The following is a 20,979-nucleotide window of genomic DNA, read 5'->3' on the forward strand; positions in this document are numbered from 1 at the left end:
GAATTTTTTCTTTTTTTAAGCCATGTTTTTCTTTCTTGTTTTGATCTGCTTTTAAGCTGGTGTGTACCTGTGTCTTTGTTCGCTGAAGGCAGAAGAGGATGCTTAGTGTTCTGCTTTTTCACTCTCGGCCTTATTCCTCTGAGATGGCCTTCTACTGAACTGGAAACTAGATTTGGGTTGATCCCCAGAGAGCCTCATGGCTATACCCACCACAGCACTAGGGTTACAGATCTCAGTGTGACTAAGCCCAGCCTTAGTTTGTTGATTGGTTTGCTTGAGACAGGTTCATTGTGTAGCCTTGGATGGCCTTAAATTCACCTTGTAGATCAGACTGGCCTCAAACTCTTCTTTTCAAGTGCATGGGGCCATGAACCTCAGCCTCAAGCACATCTTTTTTACATAAGCACTGAGATTTGAACTCAGATCCTCATACTCACATAGCTGAGGTTCTACTGAGCTCTCTCTACAGCCTTTTTCTTTTTTTAAAGGTTTATTTATTTATTTGTATGTGGAGGGGATTATCCATACTAGGGTGCCATAATATATGTATGAAGGTCAGAAATGACCCCCAGGAGTCTGTTCTTCCTGTGTGACCTGGGGATTGAACTCAGGTCACCAAGCTTGGTGGTAAGCACCCTGACCTGCTGACAGCCATCTCCCTGGTACCAGCCCAGAAACCTTTTGGTTTTTCTTTTTTTTCTTTTTTAATTAATCATTTTATTTGTTTACATTTCAAATGATATCCCCCTTTCCACTTACCCCCTCCATAAACCCTCCATTCCCATCCCCCTTTCCTCCTCCCCTCTGCCTCTATGAGGGTGCTCCTCTACCTACTCACCCACTCCAGCTTTACCCCTTTAGCATCCCCCTACACTGGGACATCAAGCCTCCCTCCCCTCCTGTTGATTTCAGATAAGGCTATCTTCTGCTACATATGTATGTATCTGGAGCCCTGGCTCCCTCCATGTGTACTCTCTGGTTGGTGGTTTAGTCCCAGGGAGCTCTGGGTGGTCCAGCTAGTTGATATTGTTCTTCATATGATGTTGCAGTCCGATTCAGCTCCTTCAGTCCTTCCCCTTGTTCTTCCATTATGATCCCCGGGCTCAGTCCAATGGTTGGCTGTGATTATCTGCATCTGTATTGGTCAGGGGTTAGTAGAATCTCTCTGGGAACAGCCATAGCAGTCTCTTGTTACCAAGTGTTTCTTGGCATCAGCAATAATGAGGGAGTTTGGTGTTTGCAGATGAGATGGATCCCTAGGTAGGGTGGTCTCTGGTTGGTCTTTCCTTCAGTCTCTGTTCCAGTTTTTGGCTTTGTCTTTCATTTGGACAGGAACATCCGTCAACTGGGGACCATGCCTATCTAGTGGAGGTAGTCTCTACAGGTTCTATCTCTCCTTTGTTGGGTATTTTGTCTAAAGTCATTGCCATTGGGTCATGGGAACCTCTGGCTTTTCTGGACTCATGGGACTTTCTAGAACCCCCAGTTCCCCAACCCCCACTGCTACATGTTTCTATTCAATTTTCTGACCCTCTGTACTTTTTCTCCTGTCCCTTCTAATACCTGTACTTGCGCCCCCCCCCCCCTTTTCCTCTTCCTACTCTCTCCCTCCAGGTCCCCATCTCCCTCTACCTCCTGATTATTTTGTTCCCTGCTCTATGTAGGATTGAAGCATCTATATTTTGGTCTTCCTTCTTCTTAAGCTCCATATGGTTTTTGGGCTATGTGGTGGGTATTCTGAGCTTTGGGGTTGCTAATAACCACTTATCACACACAAAAGGGTGATATTTTCTAGTTCCATCCATTTTCTTGGGAATTTCATGAAGTCCTTGGTTTTTTTTTTTTTTTTTTTTTTTTTGTTTTTTCTAACAGAGCTGAGGACGGAACCCAGGGCCTTGTGCTTGCTAGGCAAGGGGTCTACCCCTGAGCTAAATCTCCAACCCCGAAGTCATTGTTTTTAATAGCAGAGTAGTACTCCATTTTATAGCAGAGTAGTACTCCATTTAATAGCAGAGTAGTAGTACTCCATTGTGTACATTGTGTACATGTACCACATCTTCTGTATCCATTCTTCTGTTGAGGGACATCTGGGTTGTTTACAGCTTCTGGTTATTATAAATAAGGCTGCTGTAAACGTAGTGGAACATGTCCCTGTGGTGAGTGGAGCATCTTTTGGGTATATGCCCAGTAGTGGTATAGCTGGGTCTTCAGGTAGAACTATTTCCAAATTTCTGAGGAACCACCACATTGATTTCCAAAGTGGTTTTTACCAGCTTGCCATCCTACCAGTAATGGAGAAATGTTTCTTTTTCTCCACACCCTTGCCAGCATCTGCTGTTCCTTGAGTTTTTGATATTAGCCATTCTGATTGGTATGAGGTGGAATCTTAGGGTTGTTTTGTTTCCCTGATGACTAAGGATATTGAACATTTCTCTTAAGTGCTTCTCAGCAATTTGAGATTCCTCAGTTGAGTTCTATATCCCATTTTTAATAGGTTTCTTTGTGTAGACTTGACTGTCCTAGAACTAGTTTTGTACACCAGGCTGGCCTCAGACTCACTGAGATCTGCCTCCTTTTGCCTCCCCAATGCTGGGAGTAAAGGCGCACACCACCACTGCCCAGCTGTAGCTTCTGTTTTGATTTTTAACTGGGACCTCTGTATTTCTTTAGTGTTTTTTTAGTTTTGTATTTATTTTCCTCTTAACAGTATAAGCAGTCTCCAGGACTTTGAATAAAAAGGTTTTCCTCAGCCAGGCGGTGGTGGCACATGCCTTTAATCCCAGCGCTTGGGAGACAGAGGCAGGCAGATTTCTAAGTTCCAGGACAGCCAGGGCTACACAGAGAAACTCTGTCTGGGGGAGGGAAGGGAACAAAAACAAAAAAAGGTTTTCCTCTAGTAGAATTAGATCTTCTTTTCTTTTGTTTGTTTGAGAATGTTTTGCTGTAGCTGTGCTAGCCTGAAACTTGGATACCAAGCTGAGGCTTGGCCTTGACCTTTATTCATATCCTTCTGCCTGTACCTCTCAAATGCTAGAATTACAGATGTGTGCCACCATACCTGATTTTTCTTCGGTATTTATATTGGATTTCTTATGATAATTTTACACCAATGAAAAATAGTTACCTCATAAAGGAATAAAAAGTGTCCTGATGTTTATAATATGATGAAAGGGTGATTTTTTTTCTTTTCCTTTTGTTTTTGTTTTTTGAGACAGGATCTCATGTATAGGCCAGGCATTGGATTTGATATAAAGCTGAGGTTGTCCTTGAATACTATTGATCCTTCTGTCTTCACCTCTGAAATTCTGGGATAATTGTCTGTTCACACCCACATTCATGTTTTTTCTTTGTGTGTGTGTTGTGTATACAGGTGTTTGTGTGTGTGCATGCACATATGTACATGTACATATGCCTGCCTGTCTGTCTGTGTCCATGTATTCATGCCTAGCTTTTTTATGATGGAATTCAAATTCAGCTACTCCTGCTTGCTTAGCAAGTCCTCTCCTGAGCACTTTCCAGCTCATATTTCCTTTTATTTTATTTTGTAATATGTTTTTAATTGAGATAGGATTAAATCATTTCCCTCCCCTCCCCCTTTTTCCACTAACTCCTCCTAGGTATGCTTCCTCCCACCTCTTCTCTCAATCCTTCCAAGTTAATAGTCTCTTTTAGCCGGGCGGTGGTGGCACACGCCTTTAACCCCAATACTTGGGAGGCAGAGGCAGGCGGATTTCTGAGTTCAAGGCCAGCCTGGTCTACAGAATGAGTTCCAGGACAGCCAGGGCTACACAGAGAAACCCTGTCAAGAAAAAAAAAAACAAACAAACCAAAAAAGCCGCCTCTTTTATCATCATCTTCATTATATATATATATATATATATATATATATATATATATATATATATATATATATACATACACACATACACACACATACGTATCTGTATGTATGTATGTATGTATGTATGTTTGTATAAGCTTGTGTCAAGTTGACATAAAACTAGCTGGTACATCTATATTTTCAAAATTGTAGATATTGGGACTGTTAACAAATCTTAATAAAATTACATTTCTACTTCATAAAAGCACAAAAAATATTCATTCAAATTTTACATGTCACAATCTTAGAAACTGTAAGAGTATGCAAGAGTTACAAATGATTGTAAGTGCTAAGCCATCTCTCCATCCCTATTTTTTAATCATAAGGGAAGAAATAAAAGCTTTCAAGGCTGGAGAAATAGGTGAGGGGGAAATCAGTGGTTGCCCAAGCATTAAGACATGAATCCCTGGCACCCATTGAGGAAAGACACCTTGGCTATCTGACTGCCTAGACTAGCTAAAACTTGTAAGCTCTGGGTATATAGCAAGTGACCTTGCCTCAGTATATCAGGTAGAGAGTAATATCAGAGGATACCCAACATACCTCTGGTCTCCACGTGTGTGATAACAGCACATATGCATGCACACCAGCCACATGCACACATATACAGGAAAAACAAAATCAAATCTGGTGTTTATTATTGAAATAGCTTTTCATTTTCTTCAAATGAGATTGGATCTTTTTTTTTTTTTTTTTATTTACTACCAAGTGCTGATGTGGACTTAATAATCAAAAGCTTGGCTATCACAATTATCTCATGGACATATCCAAAACAAGAAGAGTTCAGTTTTACAATATCAGTGTTAATTTCCTTAACTCATTCAGACTTGCTGATACCTGACTCCTATTTCTGTAAATAATTCTTTCAAAATTGGTTTTGGTATCAAAAGGAACAACAATTGGTTATTATGTAGGGTTTTTTGGTTTGTTTGTTTTTTTGAGACAGGGTTTCTCTATAGCCCTGGCTGTCCTGGAACTCACTATGTAGACCAGGCTGGCCTGGAACTCAGAAATTTGCCTGCCTCTGCCCTCCAAGTGCTGGGATTAAAGGCGTGAGCCACCACCGCCTGGCTATTATGTAGTTTTTAAAAGAGGTTTTATATTCTATTAATAGTAATAAGCCCCCCTTTCCTGACAAATACTAGATGTAATGGTTGCAGAGACATCAGTTTTCCAATATTATTTCTTCTGAACTACTGCATTGTTGAGACCTGAGATGTGTATGCTTTCCCTCCCTTCTACCCTTCTTCCTTCCCTTCCTCCCTCCCTCCTTACCTCCTTTCCTCCCTTTTTGATTGATTGCTTGTTTCCAGATAGGATTTTTTTTTTTTTTTTGAGACAGTGTTGCTCTGTGTAGCCCTAGCTGTCCTGGAACTCTCTCTGTCCAGCAGGCTAGTACTAAACTCACAGAGATCTACCTGCCTCTGCCTGCTGAGTGCTGGGATAAAGGTGTGTACCACCAAACTCCCAGCAGTATATACTTTGTTTTTTATCAGTTTTCCAAGGAAGATGCTTATGAATTGTAGTTATTTCTATTTTGCATGGAAAGAGTAATTCCACATTTCATTAATATATTGTTTGACTAATATGTATTGTTATGTTGCATTTAAATTTTGTGAATTTGTTCTCTTCTAAGGTTATTAACCATATAATTCTGTCAACAAGGATTTTCTGTGAATTCTGAAAATTATAGGAAACATTTCATGATTGCCAAACTAAAATTAGGTATAAGGAATTAGCTTTTAGTTTGAAAATTGTGGGCTCAGCTAGCACAGTGTAAAAAATTAGAACCTCTTTCCAGAGGCATTGATGAGATCTATATCTGGACCACTGTGGTGATGCACATCTTTAATCCTAGCACTAAGAAGCCAGAGACAGCTGGGGCTACATAGTGACAACCACCCTTGCTCCCCTAAACTGTATGTATATATTGTCCTCTGTAGTTTTCTTTACAAAACTATGTTGTTTTGAGTTGTATATAGGTGATAGATCTTACCAGAACCATTGTGCTTTTCTGAGTGATAGCATTAAGGGCATAGTCTTTGGAAGGTGGTCAGATCATAAAGATAGAATTGTCATAAATAAGGTGATGTATTTTGAACTTTTGATCCTCTGCCTCTATTTCTTAAGAGCTGAGATTATAGGCATGGGTCCCGACACCTGGCTTGAAATGCTTTTTAAAGATTAAAATGGTAAGTTAGGTATAACTTGTGTTATTAATTTTGTTCAGTAGGTTAAAGACACTGAAGGCAACCAATTTTCACACTTTGGTTAGATTTATAAAGGAACTTGCCTTTTGACTAACTGTCCCCCTTCCCCTTGCTGGAGGAGGTAAGGATACTTGGAAACATAATGTAACTGAACTGATGAATGTTATGTTGCTGATAGCTTCAGAAGTGTATGAACCGGGAAAATGATAAATCATGTGTTTGGTTTGAGAAATTGCTAGAAGCAAGTGAATAAACTAGAAAACTTAGCAACATGTTAAATAGTCTTTTTTTTTTTTTTTTTGGTATTGCAGAAAATATGAGAAGCTAATGAAGACTTAGGGGCATTTTTCTTAGTCATAGTTTTAAGATTCTATTTTAGTATCTAAGGATACATCAAATTTCCTGTGACTGTTAACTAAGTTGTCTTTTTTTGATTTATATTCTGTTCTTACAGGCAGTTTTCAAAGATACAATCTACCCCAGAAATTATTTAAAGTTAACTTTATGGTGGCATATTTGTCATGTTTCAGAATGGGAACTGTTGTCACTACTCTAGAAAAAAAAAATTGTACAACTTGAATGTTTCTCTATCTGTGCCTTAAAGTTTGCTATTACTGTTTCATTCATTGACAAAGTAGCTTGGTTTTCTGACACAAAGATCCCAGTCTATATTTTTTTCTTCACATATTTATACACTAAATAGAATTTTGTAACAGGAACAAGGAAGCCAAAGTTTCTTTTAGATTAGTTCAGTTTTTTATATTATACAGGCAAGCTCAGAGGATGCTTGGGAACAGAAATAGAGGCAGATGGATGCTCATGTTCTGGAAGGAAGGCATGGCTCCCTTTGATTACAGATACTTGTGGTCTGAGAGGTGAAGATATGGAGCCACATCCATTTACAGTCTACACTAGCCATGTGTGCTGTGGTTGAGCCAAGAACGACTTCATGTGCCAAGCAGAGAGCCACTTTCTGTTTTCTAGTACCGTTTCATAGGCTGGCAGCACTGACTTTGAACATTGAGGCCAAATGATATGGAAACTGCTATACTTTAATTCCTGCTTTGAATTACAGATGATTTGCTCTGAAATGTTAACTAGAGTGTATTACTAGTGGACCATTTTTTTATACTTTTTCAAAAAACAAAAGCATATTTATTTATTTAAAGGATTTATTTTTCACTGGATGCTGGTGGCTCACACCTTTAATCCCAGAACTCAGGGAGGCCCAAGCAGGTTGATCTCTGAGCTGCAGAATAGCAAGGACCACACAGAGAAACCCTGTTTCAGAAAAACAAAAACAACAGCAAACAAATATTTTCTTAATTTTTATGTGCATGGATACTTTGCTTGTGTGTTTGTCTGTGTACCACTTTCATGCTTGGTGCCCTTGGAGGCCAGAAGAGAGTATTGGGTCCTCTGGAACTGAGTGACAGATTGTTGTCAGTTGTGGGTGCTAAGGATTGAAGGTGGGGCTTAATGAATATCTAGCCAAGTACTTTACCAACTGAGCCCTATTTTATTTTATGTGTGTGAGTGTTTTGCCTGCATCTGTCTGTGCACTACAGGCAAAAAGAAGGTGTAGATCTCGGAGACTGGAGTTACAGATAGTTGTAAGCAGTTGTGTGGGGTTTAAGTTGAACCCGGGCCAAAAGAGTAGCTAGTGCTCTTAACAGCCGAGCCATCTCTTGGCCCCCCATTTTAAACGGGTGCTAGGGATCAGAACTCAGGGCCTCATGCTTACACGGCAAATATTTTACCAACTGAGTCATCTCCCTAGCCACAATAGCTTTCTTTATAAATAGATTTTTTTTTTTTATTTTGAAATTGTGCTTTTGCCCTTTCTATAGAAACCTATGACCGTGGAGAAGTGACTCAGTGGTTCAGAGCATTTGTTTCCTTTCCAGAAGACCCAGACTCAATGCCTAGAACTTATATGGTGGTTTACAACTGTTCCAGGGATCTGAAACCTTCTGACACTAGGTACATACATGGTGCACAGATACAACAAACATACAAGCAAAACACCCATATATATAAAATGAAAAATAGTTTAAAAAATTATGAGAAAATTCTTTAACTCTCTTTTTCCTTTTCTTTTTTTTGTTTTTTTTGTTTTTTTGTTTTTTATTTTTGTTTGTTTGTTTGTTTTTTGAGACAGGGTTTCTCTGTATAGCCCTAGCTGTCCTGGAACTCACCCTGTAGACCAGGCTGGCCTTGAACTCAGAAATCTGTCTGCCTCTGCCTCCCAAGTGCTAGGACTAAAGGCTTGTGCCACTACTGCCAGGCTCTCTTTTGTCTTTCATTTTCTTTCCCACAAATAGCATGGCTGTTACCTTATTAACTAGTATACGTCATTATGGAACTAATTAAGTATGGGAAAGATTCTCTTTTCATTAACCCCAGAGAATATACCTGGAGCTTTGGATCACTAATTAATCTAAAGATGGCCTAATTTACTCTTCATTCTTGTACTTGGGTATTCTTCCCACCCCCTTTTCTCATCTTGGTCTTGGGTAAATCTTAGATATTGAAAGTTTGTGTCTTTGTTTTGATGTAGAAATAGGTTGCAATCCCTGTTCATCCCCCCTTGTTCTTTAAGGCTGCTTTAGGTACCATACCTGAAATTGTGCCATTTGGTATGGATCAGATGGGAATTTGTTCTCTCCTGATAAGGCCACAGTTTACATAGTTTTGTTCAGTGTCTATTCTGCTACTTGGTCTTGTACTTTCCAAAAGTGTCAGACTGGAAATTTAAATATTTATTTTAGCTCTAGCTCTGCCTAGATATAATTCTGTATTGCTGTTTTTTGGTTTTTGTTTGTTTGCTTACTTGCTTGTTTGTTTTTTCAGAGACAGGGTCTTTCTGTGTAGCCTGTGACTGTCTTGGAACTCTGTAGACCAGGCTGGTCTTGAATTTACAGAGATCTACCTGCCTTTGCCTCCCAAGTGCTGGGATTAAAGTGATGCACAACCACCACCCCGACAATTTAGCTTTTTCTTTCTTTCTTTCTTTTTTTTTTTTTTAACAGAGCTGAGGACCGAACCCAGGGCCTTGCGCTTGCTAGACAAGCGCTCTACCACTGAGCTAAATCCCCAACCCCAATTTAACTTTTCTTAATCTGACCTCTGCAATAGCATTCCTGTTTTGCAGAGTACCATTATCTTTAGTACTTGGATAGCTAAGCTGTGATGACAGGATTTGTAAAATGAAATTACATGAGTTGTTTTGGAAACCCAAAAAGAAAACCCAGTCTAAATTATGATAATGTATTAATATGAGTATTTCCTGTTCATATATATATATATATATATATGACATATTTTCAAAAAGTGGCTATGACAACAGTTTTCTTATACTATAGCTTTGACATTCTCTCATGGTCCATGAATCTGAACAGCATGTAACTTAGAGGTGACCCTGTTGTTTTTAACTGTGGATAGCAGTGAAATGTTGATTTTATTTTTATATTCCTTTCTTATTTTAAAAATTTACTTTTATTATTTGTGTATGTATGGTGTATACACATGTGAGTGCAGATGTACTCACATGTGTGTGTACATCTGGAGGCCAGAGCTAGTCTCCCTCTACCTTTTTTGAGAGAGGGTCTTTCACTGTATACACACCTCGGGATTCCTGTCTCCATTTCCTACTTCTTTCTGCCCCTCAGTGCTGGGATTATAGGTGCATACTTTGAGTTCATCTTTTTTATTCTCTCATTTTACATTCCAACTGCAGTTTCTCCCTCCTCCCCTCCCTACAGTTCCCTACTCCCAATCTTCCCATTCCCCCAGATTCACCCCACCTCTGCCTCTTCTCAAATAAGAGTGGGCCTCCCAGGAACATCAACCAAATAGCCAACCCAGTAAGACCAGGCACATCAGGCAAGGTTAGGAAGAGGCAACCCCAGTAGGAGAAGTGTCTGCAAGCAGACAAAAGAGTCAGAGACAGCCCCGCTTCCACTGTTAGGAGCCCCTACAAGAACACCAAGATACTCAGCCATAACATACATGCAGAGGACCTAGTCAGACCCTTTACAGGCTCCCTGATCTTTGCAAGCCCCTATGAGTCCCAGTCAGTTGATCCTGTGAGCCCTGTTCTTGTAGCATCCATGTCCTCTCTGGTTCCTACTATCCTTCTTCCTGATGTTTGGCAGTGGGACTCTGCATCTCCTCCCATCAGTTGCTGGATGAAGTTTCTGGTCTTTGACAACAGTTATTGCAGGTTCTTTCCACTATGAGAGTAACCCTAGCAAAGATTACTAGTAATGAGGGACACAGAGCCTGAACTAGCCTCTTTCTGCAATCAGGCAAGGCCTCAGTAGAGGGACAAAACCAGTTACAAAACCTTCTACCTACAGTTTGTACTGCAGAATGTTCTGGAATGTTCAGCGTTGTTAAGTGGATAGGTACTGGAGAGTCTTATTTAGGCCCTCATGCTTGTGCAGCGTTCTTTCCTTAAAACAGGTCTTCTTTATAAGACCTGTTTAAGGATCCTTTGCAGTAGCTTCCAGAGTGCTGGGATTACTGTGTCTTTTCCCAGCTTCCTCCCTATCTTTTGTTTAATATTTTCTGTGCATTGTTTATTTTTTAAAACTTCCTTAAATTTCTTAACCTTGATTTCCTCCATCCTTTTTTCTTTTGTTGAAACATGTTCTCCAACAGGAACCCCACTGAATTTTCTTTCTTCTGTTAGCAGAAAATGAAAAGAATGGGAAGCAGTGGATTGCTTACCTCTGTTGGCTTTCTTTTTCAAAATGTCAGCTTTTCCATTATGGAATATTTTGTATATCTATGAGCATCAAACATCTTAATAGAACTTTAAAATAAGATTTAGTTTCCAGTAGGTTTTAGATTTATTGAAAAAATTTTAGTGGGAAGGGACAGGGAAGAGAGGAAGGAGGGCAAACTGGTTGGGATATAAATATGAAAGAAGAATAAATGAAAAAGACAAGTTTTACACTCATTATACTTCTTTCATCCTTTTTCTAGAATAATCCTAAGAATAATTTCTTTAAAAGCCCAAACTTACCAAGCACATTTATTCCTTTCCTGCCTTTTGACCTAATCCTCAGGTCTCTTTTTCTGTTTGTTTGCTTGTTTATTTTGACAGAATCTTGTTACTTAGGACTGCCTGGTCTCAGACTAGCTTTAATACTCCTGTCTCTGGTTCCCTAGTGCTGAGATTATAGATGTACACGTCTAGGGCAGGCTTTTCTTTGTTGATTTTTTAAAAAAAATTTGTCTTGTGGATTTTGATTTTCCAAGATTCTTTAATGATAGTTTCTTCATCTGTATTCCTTTTGCACTTTTTATTTCTGTTATGTTCCTTATTCCCTTTGCACTTTTTATTTCTGTTATGTTCCTTATTACTTTGTATAAACTTGTGTTGTTATCATGCATTTGAACTCTAGTGCCCTTCCTCTGGCAGGCATGTCCAATCCACTGCTCAGGATACTGTGCATGAAGCCCATCACAAACTTGTAAATTTCCTGTAAAATTATATGTTTTGTGAAAAAAAAATCTCTTGGCAACTCAGAAAGTATTTTTGTTTGTTTGTTTTGTTTGTTGGATTTTTGGTTTTTTGGTTTTTTCAAGACAGGGTTTCTCTGTATAGCCCTGGCTGTCCTGGAACTCACTCTGTAGACCAGGCTGGTCTTGAACTCAGAAATCCTCCTGCCTTTGCCTCCCAGGGTGCTGGGATTACAGGCGTCTACCACCACAGCCTGACTCCTAATGTGAAGTTCTTAAGTATGAACTTTGTATTGGTTGGTTGGGGGAGGGGTGCTGGACATCAGTTCTTTAAATACTCCTCAATTGATTGTAGTTGTGTGGCAGGGAAAGAACTATTAAAATAGTTGTGATCAAGAAAAGGGGAACTACTAGACTAAAGAGAACAAGGCCTAGCAGTGACTGACTTGGAATAAGACTCCAAGATTATTGACATTTATCTTTGTGGCTTCCATAGCATCCAGTATTCTGTTGTCAGTTATGGTTTGACAAAATGTATTTGCCTATTCATTTTTGTGGTATTTTATGTAGCTGTGTAGGCTACCCTGAATGTATTTAGTTTACCTTTTTTTTTTTTTTGGTCTTAGATAGGGTTTCATGCTGGCCCAGAATGACCTTGAACTCCTGATCCCTCTACCTGTATATCCCCAGTGCTGGGATGACAGGAATGCACTACCATGCTCAACTTGAATAACTTTTGTAACAGAAATACAAATATGTGAAGTGCCTTTAGGGAAAAAACAAAAACAAGGTCTTACTATATAATATGTAGCTTGGCTGTTCTAGAACTCATTATGTAGACCAGGCTGGCCTTGAAAATTTGCTTGCCTCTGGCTCCAGAGTGCTAGGATTAAAATCATTGACTACTACAATTTAAGACCAGTGAACCCTTTCTTCTTTTTCTTCTTCTTCTCCTCCTCCTCCTCGTTCTCGTTCTCCTCTTCCTCCTCCTCCTTCTCTTTCTCCTCCCCCCTCTTCCTCTTCCTCCCCCCTCCTCCTCTGCAATGTTTTTTGGGGGGGGGTTGTTTTTTTTTTTTTTTTTTTGGTTTTTTGGATTTGGTTCCCCCCCACCCCCCAGACAGGGTTTCTCTGTATAGCCCTGGTGGTCCTGGAACTCACTCTGTAGTCCAGGCTGGCCTCGAACTCAGAAATCCGTTTGCCTCTGCCTTCCAGAGTGCTGGGATTACAGGCGTGCACCACCATCACCCGGCCCCTCCTCTGCAATGTTAATTGCTTGTAGTAGTATTTTGTTTGTTTATGGTGTTGAGAACTGAACTCAGTGCTCAGATAACTACTGTGTGTCCTAGATAACTACTTTACCACTGAGCCAATACTATCTTGTTAAATTTATTTTTGAAGGGAGTTTTCATATAAATTTTATGGATTGTTAGTTTTCATTTAGTGTTAAGTGCTCAATGATATGACTTAACTGTCTTTAGACAGCACTCGTGTTCAAATCTAAAGCAGTGATGAGTCCGTTCTTTACAACTTACGACAGTTGTGTGTGGGTGTGGGTGTGTGTGTACATGTATATGTAGAAGACATCAGGTTTCCTATTCTATCACTTTCTGCCTGTTCTCTAGAGATAAGGTTAAGCTCCTTGAACCTGGAGCTATTGAATCTGGAGAGCCTGGTTTTTTCCATGGGTTCTGCAGATCCAATTTAAGTTTCTCGTGTTTCTGCAACAAGTGCTCTTACTCACGGTGCCAATCCCAACTCCTTTCCTCTTTTTAAAAGTTTTTATTTAGTTAGTTACTATTGTTTGTGTATATATGATTCATGAGGTGCAAGGGTTGTGCATATATGCCATTTGCATGTGGAGATTATAGAGAACAACTTCTTGGAATTGCTTCTTTTCCTTCTACCATGTGGGCCTGGGGATTAAACTCACATTATCAGGCTTGGTAGCAAATGCTGAGCCATCTCACTGGATCCTGGCAGTTTCTTTTTGATACTCCTCTTTTGCTCTTTCTGATTTTTGTTTGTTTGTTTCCTTTATTTCAATGTTTTGGGGTACTGCTGGGAACCCAACTTACAGACTTACGCATGCTAAGCAAGAGCTATTACAGACTTAAATTCTGAATTAAGTGTTTGTTTGTTTGTTGAGATGGGGTCTTGTTTTATATTCTGTCTGGCTTAAACTGTAGACCAGGCTGCCCTCAAACTCACAGGCATTCACCTGTCTCTGCCTTCTGAGAGCTGGCATTAAAGGCATGTACCACTATACCTGCCAAACTAAAGAATATTTTATGCACTTTGATAAAATGTTTGTGTACTACTTTTAATAAATAAAAATATAATTTTCAGTAAATTTAGATCTGTGGCAGCATTTTACTGTCTGTAAAAATTTTAAGTACATACAATAATTTATTTGATCTTTTTGTTGATGGGACGTTGTTTATTATAAACACTTTAAAAGGTTTCCATACACATTTTATTCACCATTATTAGTGAATAGATTTCTTATTCATCATTTTGATGTCATCAATACACAATGGGGATTGAAACCAGGGCCTTCAGAATGTTAGTCAAGTACTCTGTTGGGAAGCTGTAGCTCCATCACAAACATGCTTATTTTTGAACAGAAATTAATGGTTTTTCAAATAATTTTTTTAACCAACAATAGAAGATTGCAGTATTATATTCTAATATTCTAATTTATTTTGTCTCCACTAGATCAGAAGCAACTTAATGTGTTAGTAAGGGCATTAATGAATTAGATATCTTAAATAAATATAATAGTTCTCATAGCAAAGTTTTCTCTCTAATTACTATAATTCATGAGATAGGCTTTGTTCTATGTTCTGTTTTCACACCTAAAAATAAAATACTGAGTTGGTATATTATAGATGTTAGTAAATTCGATTTCTGATGAACTACATTTTAGTAACTATTTGAATTATCATATATATTTTTTCTTTTTTCAATCATTGCACCACATGCTGTTGAACCAGGAACCCTCCCTGCATATGACAAACATTTATTGAGTGATTAGCTGTGTGCCAAGCCCTTTCCATCTTTATCTTGCTGGCCATTTCTACCTTGGGACTGCTTATCAGGTACTTCTTTCTGGCCTTTGGAGAACATGTTTTTAGGTTTTCATTACCAGGTTTCTTTGCTATTCTCTTCATTTCTCCTTTTTAGACATTGTAAATTTTGGTTTATTTCAGTTTTATGTTTTTTACCCAGTGTTTTAGTTACCTTTTAAAGATTTATTTATTTTTATTATTTATGTATATGAACTGTAGTTGTCTCCAGACACACCAGAAGAAGGCATCAGATCCCATTTCAGATGGTTGTGAGCCACCATATAGCTGCTGGGAATTAAACTCAGGACCTCTGGAAGAGCAGCCAGTGCTCTTAACCACTGAGCCATCTCTCCAACCTGTTTAGTTATCTTGAGGCCAAGGACCTTTCTAAGCTTTATACTCAAGAAATTAAAAAGCCAATGTAATTTCCTAATGTTACCATACAGCTTTCATAGCTTGCTCTAGATTGCTTCTATTCTCAGAACAGATTTGAGGTTTCCTCTTCTAATAATGGTCTGCGTTTTGCTCTCTTCTGCACTGTTTTAACTCGAAAGTTCTGCATTTCATCCCTTGTTTCCAAATTCCAAGAGTTTGTCTGAGTTTTATCCCTCCCTCTTGGTAGAATAAATTAACTGTAACTTGATCTTCATAGTTGTAGACATTATCTCTCTGCCTCCTGTTCTCCTCCTTCCTCCTCCTTCTGTCTTCCTCCTCCTTTCTTCTTCTTGCTCTGCCCTCCTCCTCCCCCTCCTTTTCCTCCTCCTTCTTTGCTTAAACCTGCTGTATGTTGCCGTAGTGACATGTATATATAATTCCACACATTACCCTCTGTTTGGAATGCTCTTGACCCTTTTACCTGCCTGGTTTCACCTTTAAAAAATAATGTAATCCTCTTCTGCATCCAGAGGTCTTCTTTGTTTCTTCCAACTTGAGCCAAAGGCAACCATTTTTGTATCTTCATTGGAATTGTTGCTCATTTCTCTTTTAATTAATTAATTAATCTTATTACTTTTTGTGTGCTTCTCAATTTTTTGTCAACTTGATTCAAACTAGGATCATCTAGGAAGAGGAAATTAATTTCAGAAAGTGCTTCTGTTAGATTGGCTTGTGGGCAAGCCTGTGGGGAATTTTCTTGATTAATGATTGATATGGAGGGCCCAGCAAACTATGTGGGTGGTGTTACTGTGGGCAGGTGGTCCTGAGTTCTATAAAAACTGGGCAAGCCATGGTTGGCAAGCCAGTAAGCTGAGTTCTTCTGCCTCAGTTCTTGCCCTCAAAGTTTCCTGCCTTGAGTTCCTATCCTGGTATCCTTTGATGATGCAGTGTAAACCAGATTAAACCCCTTCTCCCTGTTCCTTTTGGCCATGGTATTTTATCACAGTAAGAGAAACCAAACAAAGACAGTGCCAGTACATGATATGTGTTGGCATGCATCCTGTGCCCTACATCTTGTGTCAAGGTCAGAAGACAACCTTGTGGAATTGATTTTTCTCCTTCCACCTTTATTTGCATTATTGCAGAGATCTAACTAAGGTAACCAGGCTTTTGCAGCAAACACCTTTACCCAATGAACTATCTCATTAGCCCTTCTTTGTTTAGACAGGTTGTTGTATAAAGTGAAAGATGTCTTAAATGCTTAAAGTAATAGAATGCATAAATTAGATAGATAGATAGTGTATTAGTCACTTCTCTAGAGTCACAGAACTTATGGGTAGTCTCTATGCAGTAAGGGAATTTGTTGATTTAAAGTCTTTAGTCCAACTCCCCAGCAATAATCATCACCAGCTGTGAATGGAAGTCCAAGGATCTAGCTAGCAGTTGCTCAGTCCCACAAGGCAAGCAGGTGGAGAGAGTGAATATTCCTTCTTCCAATGTCCTTATGTAGGTCTCCAGCAGAAGGTGTGGCCCAGATTAAAGGTGTGTGCCACCATGCCTGGATCTGGGACTTACTTTGTCCCAGATGATCTTGAACTCAGAAATCTCCCTGTCTTAATCTTCTGGAATTTATAACCACTATGCTTCAAGATCTCCATGCTAAGATCCAGGTCAGAAACTTAAATCTCCCAGCCTCCAGATTAGGATAACAGGTGAGCCTTCCAATTCTGGATTGTAGTTCATTCCAGATATAGTCAAGTTGACAACCAGGAATAGCCACTACAGATAGATAAGTAGATAGAAATGTGTGTACTTTCAGTATATGTCTGTTTGTATTTAGGCGTGCTTACCTTTGTGTATGCCAGAGGATAGTATCAAATGTCCTTTTCTTTCTCTTCCTACTTTTTTTTTTTCCAGATTTGTTTTTGTTTTTTTGTTTTTTTGTTTTTGAGACACAATTTCTCTGTGTAGCCCTGGCGGTCCTGGAACTCACTCTGTAGACCAGGCTGACCTCGAACTGAGAAATTTGCCTGCCTCTGCCTCCCAGAGTGCTGGGATTACAGGTGTGCGCCACCACCGCCCCGGCATTCTTCCTACTTTCTTATTTTGCTATGGGTTCTCTCTGAATTTTTCTTGCCAGCAAGCCCCAGTTTCATCCACTGCAGTACTAGGGTTACAAAAGTGTGTGTATATAGATGCTGAGATCTGAACTTCCCCTTGTTTATCAATGCTCTTAACTTTTTAGCCCGATTCTGAATAAATATTCATCATATACTTATCAGTAATATTAATATATAATATATATTCATAATTAGATTAAGATAATTAAGAAATATGTGTGTGGGTTTGTGCATGTGAGTACAGGTGCCCAAGATCAGTTGGCTCTTCCTAGAGCTAGAATTACAGATGTATGGGAGTCACCTGACAAGGTACTAGGAACCTTTATATGTTCTTAACCATTGAGTCATCTTTCCATCCCTCCGATTTTAAATTATTAGTATCATCTATTTATATTTGTGTGTGTGTGTAAATAGCAAGAATGTAAATTGGAGATTGTTCAAATAATATACTTTTCTTACAAAGGAAATGTTATGTTGGTGCCCAAAAACGTTGATACCAGAATCTAATGCCATTTAGCCTGTTTGAAATATGTGCTTTTTTTTTTTTTTTTTTTTTTTTTTTTTTTGCTTTCCATGGCTTGAAGTTTCTATGCATATTTTAAAGTTTCATCTTCTTATTTAAAATAAAATTTTATGTGCATGAGTGATCTCTGGGACTAGAATTATAGATAATTATGTGGGCCACCATGTAGTAGCTGGGAATTGAACTCAGGACCTACAGAATAGCAGTCAGTGCTCTTAAGCTCTGAAGCACCCCCTCCCCCCCCCACACACTTTTGTACTTATTTTTATTGGACTTATTGTTTGTTTTGTTTTTTGTTTTGAGGCAGGGTTTCTCAGTGTGGCTCTGGCTTTCCTAAAACTCACTGTAGACCAGACTGGCTTCAGACTCAGATTCCCTTGCCTCTGGGATTAAAGATCTATGCCCTACGTATGCCTTTTCTTCTTCTGCCTCCCCCCCTTAAAAAAAAGAAAAAGACATTGCATATAGCTCAGGTTGGCCTCAGTCTCCATTCTTCTCTCAGCCTTAAGTACTGGGATTATCCGCATCTCACTGTGAGAGCTGGGTTTCAAAAGCCTTTTTTCTTTTTGGTTTCTTATCCATCTTCTGTTTCTGATTTGTAGTTACAGATGTTGAGCTGAAACGACTCAAAGATGCCTTCAAGAGGACCTGTGGACTCTCATATTACATGAGTCAGCACTGCTTCATCAGGGAAGTGCTTGGGGATGGAGTACCTCCTAAAGTTGCTGAGGTAATCTTTGTGGAGCTGTGTTTCTCTCATGGTTGTCTACCAGCTTAAATTTAAGTATTTTTAAAATTTCAAGTTATTTAAATTCTTTTCTGATATTAAATGTTTTGTTTTGAGGCAGGGTTTGTTGTAGCTCAGACTGGTTTCTGACTTTGTGTAGCTGAGGCTTGTCTTGAACTTCTTATATTCATTCTTTCATCTTCTGAGAGCTGGGTTCACAGGTGTAGGCTACCCTCCCTGTGCTCTTGTCCATTTTGCTTTTAAAATTCTACAGGAGTCTCCTCTTAAAAGAGTTCAACTTCCTTTCAGCTATTTTTCTTGCCAAGTAGGTAAGCAACAAAGTCCTGGTTTTGATGTGTTTTATTCTTGAAGGTTAAATGGGAACCCTCTATGGCCATACTTTTGCTTTTTTGGTGCCTTTGAAACTGATAAATAATTTTATGAACTGTTTACATGATTGCCTCCGTATTTTAAATATCATCTGTGACATTTAATTTTTATGTTGTATGTTTTACAAATTTTGTATTGAAAAAAGTTGAGTCTGTAAATTTTGTAAACAAAATAAGAGCTTTTAGAAATTACTTAAATTCTTATTTAAATTGTAAAATGTTTAAATAAAAATGTATGCTACTGGGTGGTGGTGGCATATGCCTTTATTCCCAGCATTAAGGAGGTAGAGGCAGGCAGATCTCTGAGAGTTTGAGGCGAGCCTGGTCTACAGAGTTAAGTTATAGGACAGTCTAGGCTATCTAAAGAAACCCTGTCTAGAAAAACAAACAAATAAATAAACAAGAAGTTTGTAAACATTCTCTTTCTAAAAATAATATTATTTTGTAATTATGGACAGAGATGCATTATTATTCTAAGTATGAGTAAGAATAAAATAAGATAAAAGTTATAGTAGGAATTTTAAGCTTGATATGACATGGAACCTTAAATTTCTGCTTTATTTTTTAAAATTGTTTTTAGCAGTTTTTTAGATTATTTTATTTTGTATGTATGAACATTTTGCCTGAATGTATACATGTACACTATATGTGTGCCTAGTTCCTATGGAAGTCAGAAGAGGATGTTGGATTTACTGGAACTGGAGTTACAGATGGTTGTAAACCACCATGTTGGTGCTGGGAATTGAATTCAGTTTTTCTGCAAGAGCAGCATATGCTCCTAACCACTGAGCAGTTCTTTCAGCCCCTCTACTTTTAAATTTTTTAAAATAAACTTTATTTTTAAAAATGGTAAATAAATAACATCTGCTTTTAATTAAATAATACCTGTATTTCTAAACTATGTTTTATACTTTTGTCATATATATAATAAATATTGCATTTGGTTTTTTACTTTTGTTTTTAAAGATTTTTACTTATTTTATGTACATTAGAACATTGTTGCTGTCTTCAGACACACCAGAAGAAGGCATTGGATCCCATTACAGATGGTTGTGAGCCACCATGTGGGTGCTGGGAATTGAACTCAGGACCTGTAGAAGAAGAGCAGTCAGTGCTCTTAAGAACCATCTCTCCAGCTCTAGGTGTTTGTTTGTTAGTTTTAATGTATGTTTTTTGGTTGAGGATATATGTTGTTTTACATATCTTTTGATTTTTGTTTATTGTTTACATATCTTTACATTGTTTATTGGGGTCTGTTTTAGTATGGGTTCCTATAGCTCATATTTTTTCCCCTTATAAGTTTGTCTTGAGTACTAGTACAGTACAAAGATGTTGATAAGTAATTTAATACTACGCTATAACCTGACAGTTAGAAAAAGAGACATAGTCAGGTATGGTGCATGCATTTAAGCCTTGTACTTGAGATGCAGAGGCAAGTGAATCTTTTGACAAGGACAACCAGGCCTACACAGAGAGACCTTGTCTCAAAAAATAAAATAATGAAGGGGCTTAAAGTTCAAAGTAATGAATAGAAAATGCTTCCAAATTCAAGAGATTGTTCAACTGTTTTTTTCTCTCAGTTTTTTTGCTTAAACAGAACTGTCTCATGGTGCTGGGAGAAATTTAAGTCACATTATTTGATCTCTTTGCATCTATCTGTACACATACATGTGTACCCAAAAGCAGATTTGTGTCCATTTTTAAATTGTGTTGTCTTTTTATTGGAGTGTAAGACTAAATGTAGGCCCTTTTATATGATACATTACTTGCAAATATTTTTCCCAGTCTTTAGGTGGTTTCTCATTCTCTCCATGGTGCCTTTTGAATCAGAAACCTTAAAATTGGTGAAGTCCATTTATCACTTGCACTGTTTCTTTTTTGTTTAAGAAACCATTGCTTTGCCAGGCAGTGGTGGCGCATGCCTTTAATCCCAGCACTTGGGAGACAGAGGCAGGTGGATTTCTGAGTTCAAGGCCAGCCTGGTCTACAGAGTGAGTTCCAGGACAGCCAGGGCTATACAGAGAAACCCTGTCTCGAAAAAACAACAACAACAAAAAAACCCAAAAAAAAATATTGCTTTACCTAAGGTTACAAAGATCTACTCCTGTATTCCCTAAGCTTTTTATAGTGTTAACTTTCATTCATTTAATATTAACTTTTGTGTATTGTGTGTTAGGTCCAAGTTCATTGTTACACATGTACATGTGCAGTGTCA

The 20,979-nt window shown here is 38.4% G+C and overlaps 1 protein-coding gene across 3 annotated transcripts in view; it reads left to right on the forward strand.

The window, feature by feature from the left end:
* The window catches only part of Usp32 (ubiquitin specific peptidase 32), a 134,194-nt gene that overhangs the window by 15,737 nt on the left and 97,478 nt on the right, over positions 1 to 20,979 (forward strand). For all 3 annotated transcript variants that reach the window (XM_052196932.1, XM_052196929.1, XM_052196930.1), the window contains exon 2: positions 18,251 to 18,378. In XM_052196932.1, the coding sequence (XP_052052892.1) occupies positions 18,251 to 18,378 (128 nt within the window). The remainder of the gene's footprint in view (positions 1 to 18,250; positions 18,379 to 20,979) is intronic.

Source organism: Apodemus sylvaticus, chromosome 10 (genome assembly GCF_947179515.1).
Source record: "Apodemus sylvaticus chromosome 10, mApoSyl1.1, whole genome shotgun sequence".
Classification (NCBI taxonomy): Eukaryota; Metazoa; Chordata; class Mammalia; order Rodentia; family Muridae; genus Apodemus; species Apodemus sylvaticus.